Below are 9496 nucleotides of genomic sequence, written 5' to 3'. Positions count from 1 at the left end.
CTAATCAGCCAGAAAGGTGCTTACAGTATGTCTGCTGATTTACTACTAAAAATAAATAAAAGCCGGGGTTCTGACTCAGGCAATGACTTACCAGCCGGAGGAAAGAAAAACGAAGACATTTCAGGATTAACAAAATCAAGAGTGCGCCCTTCGGCAGCACCTGGGCTGCAAGGACCGGTCCGAGAGGATTCGCTGCCCCCGCACAGGGCCGACACGCAAACTCAGGAAGCGTCTACATATTTTTAAATGAACAAATTTTCAAAAACCAAAAGAGGAGGAGAGAGAAAGTAAGGAGACTCCTAGCTTTGGAACTCAGTTCTCTGAGATGAAAAAGGACAAAAGTTTTAGTTGTACTGAATCTGGATAAATTTGATCCGTAAGTACATTGACAGTTAGCCCTTCTGTGCAGCCTTGCCTACAATAAGCTGCTGGTTGATTGTGCTTTCAAAGTTCTCCAAACTTAAAAAGGAACCTGCCGCAAGGTCTCAGAGAGGCCGCCCTCCGCATCACCCACGCGCGCTGCGACCCCAGGCGTGCAGAGCACAGGCCAGGCCGCAGTTCACGGTGGGAACGGGCTCCCGGCCGTGGATCTGTGCAGTGACACAGGCACGGCAAACTCCAGCTCTGTGTTCCCGCCCACACTGCTCAGCCCTCTGCACCGCCATGCTTGTGATCTTGGTGTGCTGTTCTACCTTTTCCCGACGATTCCAGAAAAATAAAGCGACCTCAAAATGAGAAGTGTACTAAGACTTCACGTCACGGTTCCAAGGGAAGTGAGAAACAGACGTGACAGGGATGAGGCCATCCCCACTACTTCCTCCTCTGGACAGTGAGCAGCTTTCCTCGGATTTTCGAAACAGGCCACTTCCGGCGGCTTCCCTGGAAAAGGCCCCACACTCTGCAAACCGTCCACTTAATGCACGAACTGAACCAAACGAAGCCTGGAGGACAGGAGCATGTCGGTGAGCCCAAAGACACCGAGTATTAAGCAGAGATTAAAAACTACCCAGGACTGACGCCAAGTCTGAAAGCAAAACCTCACTTCTGCAGTGGCACGGTCTGGAGACCCTCTCACACAACTGGCCTCTGAAGCACCTTGAGTTGTACGGATGTAAGAACAGTAACTTTGAACTATAGAAGTTATATGCATCTTTAAGAATCACATTTTGATGATTATAAATTTTTTTTTCTATTTTACACCATAGGTCCAGCGACACTGAAAAAATTACACCGCTTATTGAAATACATTTCATTTTAGAAACAGACTACTAAAGAAGTCTATACAAAAACTCTAAAATAATTTCTGTAGTAAAATAAAGAGTGTGTTAGGAGAGCTACACAAAGAAGAAAATTTCCATCTTTCTCTATAATGCTTGATATACTGTGAAAACGTGGCTAGCTCAACTGGGTAGCCAGCACCAAAAGCTGAAAAGAATTCATTACGATACACAGTGATACAATTAATGCTCTGGATTAACCTCACAGTCTTCCCGATTAGTACAAAGGAAACCAGGCCTGTCCCCTCTTGGAGGAGACGTCCGGGGTAAAAAAGCAAGCATACCTCATCAGCTGATATGAAATTATAAAATTCCACAGTCCGAGTGTCTGACATTTATAAAAGTCACCAGAAAATGCAAGCTCAGTGGGCTTCAGTGTGGTGGCTCCCCTGGTTTGGATGACAGGCCCCTCCAGGACTCCAGGTGCTCCTGTTTGTCCCCTCGATGGGCTGATTCACCAAGACAGTGACGAGCTCCTGGCGGGCTGAGCAGACAGGGCAGCCATGCCCCCCGCTCACCAGCTGCCTGTGGGCACCAGCGTGGAGCACGCCCTGGAGACAGATGTTAATGGTGCTGCGCCGCACTGTTCTTCTCGGCCAGGTGCCGCAGGAAGGAGTCCTCGCCCTGGCCCTGGCCGCGGTGGTTTAAAGGCTCGCTCTTGAAGAGAGCGGGAGGGGGGGGCAGGTGAGGGACGGGCGGGATGGGGAGGTGGTGCGGGTGGTGCGGGTGGGGGTGGATGTGCAGGTGTGAGAACGGGTGGGGGATGGGCCGCGGGGGGAGAGCGGTGACAGGGTTCATGTTGATGGGAGGGGCTGGGGTGGTGGGTGTGTTCACCACGGAAGGAACGGGGGCGGCAGGGGAAGTCGTCAGTGGGATCTGGACAGCAGGCGGCACGTTCACGGGGCTGGTCACCCGAAAGCACTTCTCCTTGTGGGCCTTCAGCATGTTGGAGAAGCGGAACCGCTGGCCGCACACATCGCACGGGTAGGGCTTCTCGCCTGTGTGAGTTCTGCGGTGCCTCTTCATGTTGGGGCGGCTGGTGAAGCTCTTGCCACAGATTTCACAGATAAAGGGTTTCTCTCCTGAGATGAACAGACACACAAAAATGATCAGCTACACGGCGTAATTATGTGCTCGTCATTCCTTAGATTAAGAAAGGAGATTACCACTCCTCTCCCTTATGGCATATTATATTCTAATAGCAAAACACGAGTCTCCCAAAGCGGGGACTTTAGAACAGATACGAGTAAAGCGAACAGACAACCTGCATCTGGGCTTGGTTTACAAACAGGGCACCTACAGTAGCGATCGTCTCGGCCTACGGGAGAACTGCTCACACAATGCCCTGGGCCCAGGAACCAACACCACAGACCCATCCCCGCCTCCAATCCAGGCACGCTGGTCTGCAGGCAGGACCCGGCATTCCAGCCACAAGTGGGACTTTGCTGAAAAGGTCCCATGGAGCGAGTCCCTTGGCGGCCACTCGGGCATCACCCTCAGCCTGGGGCTGGCTCACTGGTACTGGACGTGGAAAGGGGCTGGACGCAGCCTTCCGTGTGAATTTCTCGCTGCGGTGTTTCTGCACGAGAGCTACTGGCGCTTCTGCAGACGGCCCTTCATCACATGGGACTCCGCACGCCTGAAGGGCACGCGGCATTCCTGGTGCCAGCTTCCTAAATGCCCGAGATTTTTATAATAAAAAATGTCCCCACACCATTTCCGAATGTCCATGGGTATGTGGAGAGCTGAGAGGGTGGATGTCTTCCTGAGAAGCAGTGAGTTTTGGTAAAGCAAACCCAATCAAACTTGAAGAGTACTGAGGGTATTCTATTTAAAGCAGTCAGTGTCTTCCAGCTTTTAAAGGTCCAGAACTCTTTCCTTAGAAAAAATACACACCAAACAAGTTTCATACTATTTCAGGAGACCCCACGCCCTGAGTAAAGAATCCATTTTCTTGAAGGAACCTGAAGTTAAGGGGCACTAACAAGTAATCCTTTATAAAATACAGCTATGAAAGCCTAATCATTCAGTATTATAAGTCTGTATTTTTATTTAAAGTGAAATTTCCACTCGGCATGAAAATTGGTGTTTACATTTTGAAATAAACAGACTCACAGGTGATCAGCAAGTACTTGAGACCGAGCCGTGCCTTCTCCACGGAGCCCTTACCAGTGTGCGTCTTCATGTGCTCATCGAAGTACTGCTTCATGTTGAAGTCCTTGCCGCACCACTGGCACATGAACTGCTTGTGCCCGATGTGGATGCTCATGTGGGAGCGCAGCTGGTACTTGTACTGGAACCGCTCGTCGCAGTTCTGCAGGGACACGGGAGACTCTGGACGCCGAGCACAACAGCCTTCCTGGCCCGAGCCCACCCCTACACCTGAGAGGCTTGCTTCTCCTACTCAACACAGAACCTGCTTTTGTCAACTCTTTGGCTCTGCTACAATTCTGCAGCCGAGTTATTCATAAAAGGGGAATTTCTCATATAATGATTACTGATTTACTAAAAGAAAAATAACTCATGTGTCAGTTCAAAATTTAACAATGTGTTAAAAAAAGACATTTCTCATCCTGGCCGGTGTGGCAAAGTGGTTAGAGCATCCACAGTGCACCAAAGGGTCTTGTGTTTGATTCCAGGTCAAGGGCACGTACCTCGGCTGCAGGTTTGATCCCCAGCCTTGACTGGGGCGTGTGTGGGAGGCAACCAATCCATGTCTCTCTCTCACATTGATGTTTCTCTCTCTTTCTCTCACTCCCCCTCTATCCCTCCCTTCCACTCTCTCTAAAAAGCAATGGAAAAAATATCTTGGGTAAGGATTAACAAAAACAAAAAACACACAAAAAGGGTATTTCTCTACTGAGCAGTGAGATAACACGATGCTCAGAGCACCTGTCTGCAGGCTCTGTGGCCTAGCGGCCTGCCACCCCGCACCTCGGAACCGCCTCTCGCGGCTGCCCCACACCTACGAACGCTACTCCGGCCCCGAGGCCTGCGCCTGGCGGTGGCACCTTCCTTACCTCACATCTGAAGGGCTTCTCTCCAGAATGCTGCAAGGAGTGCACCTTGAGTGACATACTGCGTTTGAACGATTTCCCACAGGTTTCACATGTAAAAGGCATGTCTTTCGTGTGCGCTGCAACACAGAATGCACTTTAATCAAAATAAGTTCGCCCAAGAGCTCCGACTGGAAACGGTCGGTGTCCTACTGTAAAGGCCATCACACCACCGTCACTCCCACACGCTGACATGCGAGGCGTTAAGAGCAATGTTCTGAAGAGGAAATAAACAGCAACGGTGAAAAGAAGCCTGGGTGTGGGGGCCGGGACCGTTCAATTTGGTGATGCTTCCTGACGACATGCTGCATTTAATTCCACCCAGTCCGAAGGGACTAACGTGGGGCAGTGCCTCGTATCCTGCCCCACACAGAGCATGAAACACACCAAAGCACAAGGGAAAATTGCAGGTGAGAGAAGAGAAGCCGACAGAACTTACCGACCATGTGTTTCCTCACGTGAGCCATGGTGTAGAATTTCTTCTCACAGATCTCACAGGAGAATTTCTTTTCTGCATATCCATGGACGATCTTGATATGTTCATGAAGGGACCAGAGCTTCTTGAATGACTTGTTACAGGAAACACACTGGGCAGGACAAGCAGAAACCATCTTACTTACAGGGGCTGCGGAAAACCAGACCTGCCTGCTGGCGGGTGACACGGTGTGCTAGGGTCCTGGCGCAAGGCCAGAATCCAAACACGTGCTATCCGGCCATGCAGTCCAGGTCCAACACCAATATCTGTGTGTCCTATTTTCCAAGATGCATCTTTTAGACACACTTTGGGAGTATGAAAACAACGGCAAAAAATAAGACAGGAAGAAATGGAAAGTCCCACTAATATCAAAGAAGTGACTGCTTTTATCAAATTTGTGTTGTACCTATAAAAAGAACCTGCCAGCTTTTAAAAAATATATGCATTACCAAAAGCGGCTGCTACCTACATGTGGGTCACATAGGTGTTTACCAGAAAATACAAACTAATTTCAAATTAACATAAATAAAAGAAGAAAAAACAAAATACACATTAATGGTTATAGATCTGCAGAAGTATAACAATATTTTTGTACCTTAGAGAGTGTATTTAGAACCTTCGTTAACACAAATTACTGAGATTTTATTGTATTTTTCCAAATCTAATTTGCTCTATTAAACATTTCCCTCTGGCAGAATTTAACATAGCTCCAACCGGTTAGTATCTTTCTCCCTTTTCCCTTATAGCCCAGCTCCAGATGCCTCATGTAAGTCCCTACGGCAGCGATTTTCAGTGGGTGTGTCACAGAATTTATAAAACATGCAATACCTGACTATTCAGTTAGGGGCACTGACCCCTTAGATCAGCGGTTCTCAACCTTCTGGCCCTTTAAATACAGTTCCTCATGTTGTGACCCAACCATAAAATTATTTTCGTTGCTACTTCATAACTGTAATGTTGCTACTGTTATGAATCGTAATGTAAATATCTGGTATGCAGGATGGTCTTACGCTACTCCTGTGAAATGATCGTTTGACCGCCAAAGGGGTCGCGGCCCACAGGTTGAGAACTGCTGCCTTAGATTGTCAAATAAAATATTACAACAGCCAATATGATAGCCATCCAGTGTGAATGAACAAAAATTATGCCTGTATTTTTGTCAGATAGGCAGGAAATGTATTTCTTGATGTGCCGCAGAATTTTAGTAATTAGTTTATGTGCCACGAGATGAAAAAGGTTGAACATCGCCGACCTATAGAATGCAACACTGCTTAGCTCCTTGTGTTATGAATCATTAATGGTCTAGACCAGCGGTTCTCAACTTGTGGGTTGCAACCCCTTCGGGGGTCGAACAACCCTTTCACAGGGGTCGCCTAAGACCATCGGAAAACACATATATAATTACATATTGTTTTGTGATTAATCACTATGCTTTAATTATGTTCAATTTGTAACGATGAAATTGGGGGTCACCACAACATGAGGAACTATATTAAAGGGTCGCGGCATTAGGAAGGTTGAGAACCACTGGTCTAGACGATCAGGCATAAAGCGTATGAAAATAAAGTGCTTCTGGTTAAATCAAAACAATACTAGAAAGTTCTAGGTAACAATCAGACTCTGAGATACTTAAGAAAACACGATGGAATTCACTGTAAATAAAGATCTCTTAACATCACTGCCACTTCAGGAAACAAAGACTCTGGGAAGGGTTAAAAAGATAAGCTGCTGACGAATACGGTGTGAGAGAAGGACAGACAACGCCTATAAGCCATTTTGTGGGACAGGCTTTAATTTCTACTTGTTGCTAGGTCGTCATGATCACGAGGATCCATACTGAGGAACAAAGCAGTGTTCCTGAGGAATGCAAAGAGTTCATTCAGCAGCACCCAAGAACCTACACGCATGCTTACACGCGTGACGGTGAGAAACAGTGAGGAAAGGCATCAAATGCTTCCTTTTCTGTAACTTAATAAAGTAAATTTAAGTTTAAAAAAACCGTATAAAGGTCTTCAAGTTCAAGATACACCTTTTTAGCAACGAACGCACAGACCTAGTGAAACCCCTAGGGTGCAGCACCACTTCACTCCCTGTGGCCTGAACCCTGGCAACCAATTCATCCCCCAGCCATGACTGTTTTCTCTTATTTACCCAGCATTTGGGAGATCAAATCACAACTGATGAATCAAAAAGCAGCGAAATTTTAGCAAATATAATTTATATTTATATATATATATATATATATATATATATACACATATATATATATATATATATAAAATTGATTTCAGAGAGAGGGATAGAAACATCAATGATGAGAGAGAATCATTGACTGGCTGCCTCCTACATGCCCCCCACTGGGGATAATGCCAGCAACCCCAGCAAGTGCCCTGACCAGGAATCAAACCCTGACCTCCTGGTTCATGGGTCGACACTCAACCACTGAGCCACACTGGCCGGGCTATACTTGATATATTTAAAACTCTCTTTAAAGTAAAGCAATGATCTCAGTTGTTGATTAAAAGCAAGAGGAAATGTGAAAAATAAGGAGCACTTCAGGAAACAAACCAAAAGAAAACAATTGCATCTTTTAAAAGAAATTTAGCGTAAATATGGTACAAAATATGTCTATTTTACATATTTTATGTAGGCATTAATAGACTTACCTTCATAAGTATTCACTGATATGCATTCGCATGTGTTAACCAATATAGCTCAGCACAGTAATATTATTCACTTGACAAAACATAATTAGCACAACTTTTACCCTATGGCAACACAGTCCTCTCAAGGCACCAGCCTGGTTTGAGTACCATGTTTTGTTACCTTAACCATATGGTACAGTAGCATTACATAGCCCTACTGCCAGGCGGGCAACATTTGCAACCAGCTCAGCCTCTGTTTAAAGTTTGCATATTCCCATGGGCTCAGCCTCTTGACAAATTTAGTGTTGTCATCTCTCCACTGGTGAAAGCAAACTCACTCCTGGAGATCTTCCATTTCCACGGGTCTGAGTCATTACGGTTTTTGTCCCCATCGGCTGCACTAGAACCTGGCATCCTTTCAAGCCTAGAAAGGGACCGCTCTCTATTCCCGCACTTTGCCCAGTATTTCCCACCTCGACAGAGAAGATGCCAGAATGAATGATAACAACTCTGAATCTCAGTGCAAAGTCGGCGTTGACTTCACCTACGGGGCAATCCCCTACAACAGATCCCCCTTCCAAGCACCTGGGTTCCCGCTAGTCCAGCGTCAGTTAAATTTAATGCTTTTGAAATAAAAACGTTAAGCCTGGGTTTGGCAAAGGCCAGAGCAGGAGCCGTTAAAGAGCTAAACTGGCGAAATCTGTCCCTTCAGCCTCTATTGTGCTTATTCTCTTGGGCAGATACCAGGTGAGTCTGAACAGCCAGGCTCTATGCTGGGGAGCGTGCCCTCTCGGTGAAGAGACAGACCTACCTGGATATTTTTCTCACAGTCTGTTTGCTGGTGAAGGGACAGCTCACTTTCCAGGACAAACTTCTTGCCACACTTATCACAAATCTGCATGCGCCTGTGAGTAACGTTCATGTGCTTCTCCAGGTACCAGCGCGTGTTAAACACCCTGGGGCACTTCTCACAGGTCAGAGTCTCCTTCTCGTCACACTTAGCTTTCTGGGCCGAGGCTCTGGGCTCCTTGGCGGCCCGCTTCTTCCGCTTCGGCGGCTCCACACTCTTCCTGCGACCGCGGGTGGCTCTGGGGGCAGGGGAAGCGGGCGCTGCGGCCATGGAGGCGGCCCTCCTCGTCCTCCTCGGTGCCACGCCGGCGTTCTCCGCGGCCTTCTCCTTTTTCTTCTGCCTCGCGTTCTCCCCATAGTCACTGCTGTTGTCCGTGGCCTCCTCCTCACTCTCGTCGTCCTCCTCGCTGCTCGTCTTCACGACGGGAGTCTCTTTGGACTGAGAAGAGACACCCTTCTCCCCTTTAGACACATTTAACGTTTGATTATTAAGGTTTACCTCCACGATGATCTGCTCCCTTTTGTAGGAGACCTCCTCCTCCTCCTCCATGTCATCAGAATTCTCCCGGTCTTCCTTAACAGCATGCACGTCGGAGCCGGCTCTGGTCTCCCTGAAATACGGCTGTTCCTCCGTCTCGTGGAGATGCGGTTTGCTCACCTTGGTGTCCACTAACACGGAGTAAGGACTTCCCGACTCCCTCTTGTACACTTTGGTGGACAGGTCCAGTTCTTGGTTGGCACCATGATAGAAGGTGGACGGCACCTGCGCACAGCGGCCGTCTTCCTGCGCCATCCCTGCCACATGCGCAGCACGGTTTTCAACCAGCTCCTGACAGGAGCCGGCTGTGTGGCTCATTGGTAAGTGGCCCGATTTATGAAACAGTTCAGACTATAAAGAAATAGCTTTAAAACAGCATAATTATCAAGACTCAAATCTTTTTCCATCCACAAAGAATCACTCAAATAAAAAAAATTTAAAAAAAAGGTATTCCTGGAACCCGTGAGCAATTCTCCCAGTGATGCAGCACCAAAGCGTAAGTCAAAGGTTTGGTGTTATGGCAAGAGCAGAGCTAGTGATTTTTCGTTTGAAGATCAGCTGCAAGTGACTTGGAGCATCTTATCTACAAAGAAAAGCAAAGAAGAAAAAAGTCAGATACCACTATTTCCTTTGTATAACATGCACGTACACCATAC

General features: G+C 47.3%; 1 protein-coding gene across 1 annotated transcript in view; it reads right to left on the bottom strand.

Annotated features, from left to right (window-relative positions):
• Positions 1 to 1128: 1128 nt before the first annotated feature.
• The window catches only part of ZNF652 (zinc finger protein 652), a 31271-nt gene continuing 22903 nt past the window's right edge, over positions 1129 to 9496 (bottom strand). Inside the window, exons 2-6 of the mRNA XM_081109703.1 lie at positions 8265 to 9423; positions 4773 to 4920; positions 4298 to 4413; positions 3447 to 3591; positions 1129 to 2359 (exon numbers count right to left, since the gene is read on the bottom strand). Coding sequence (XP_080965829.1) covers positions 1842 to 2359; positions 3447 to 3591; positions 4298 to 4413; positions 4773 to 4920; positions 8265 to 9158 — 1821 coding nt within the window. The 5' untranslated portion in view covers positions 9159 to 9423 and the 3' untranslated portion in view covers positions 1129 to 1841. The remainder of the gene's footprint in view (positions 2360 to 3446; positions 3592 to 4297; positions 4414 to 4772; positions 4921 to 8264; positions 9424 to 9496) is intronic.

This window comes from Myotis nattereri, assembly GCF_964212035.1.
Source record: "Myotis nattereri genome assembly, chromosome: 16".
NCBI lineage: Eukaryota > Metazoa > Chordata > Mammalia > Chiroptera > Vespertilionidae > Myotis > Myotis nattereri.
The sequence above is the reverse complement of the archived record's forward strand: the minus strand, read 5'-3'. Positions and strand labels throughout refer to the sequence as shown.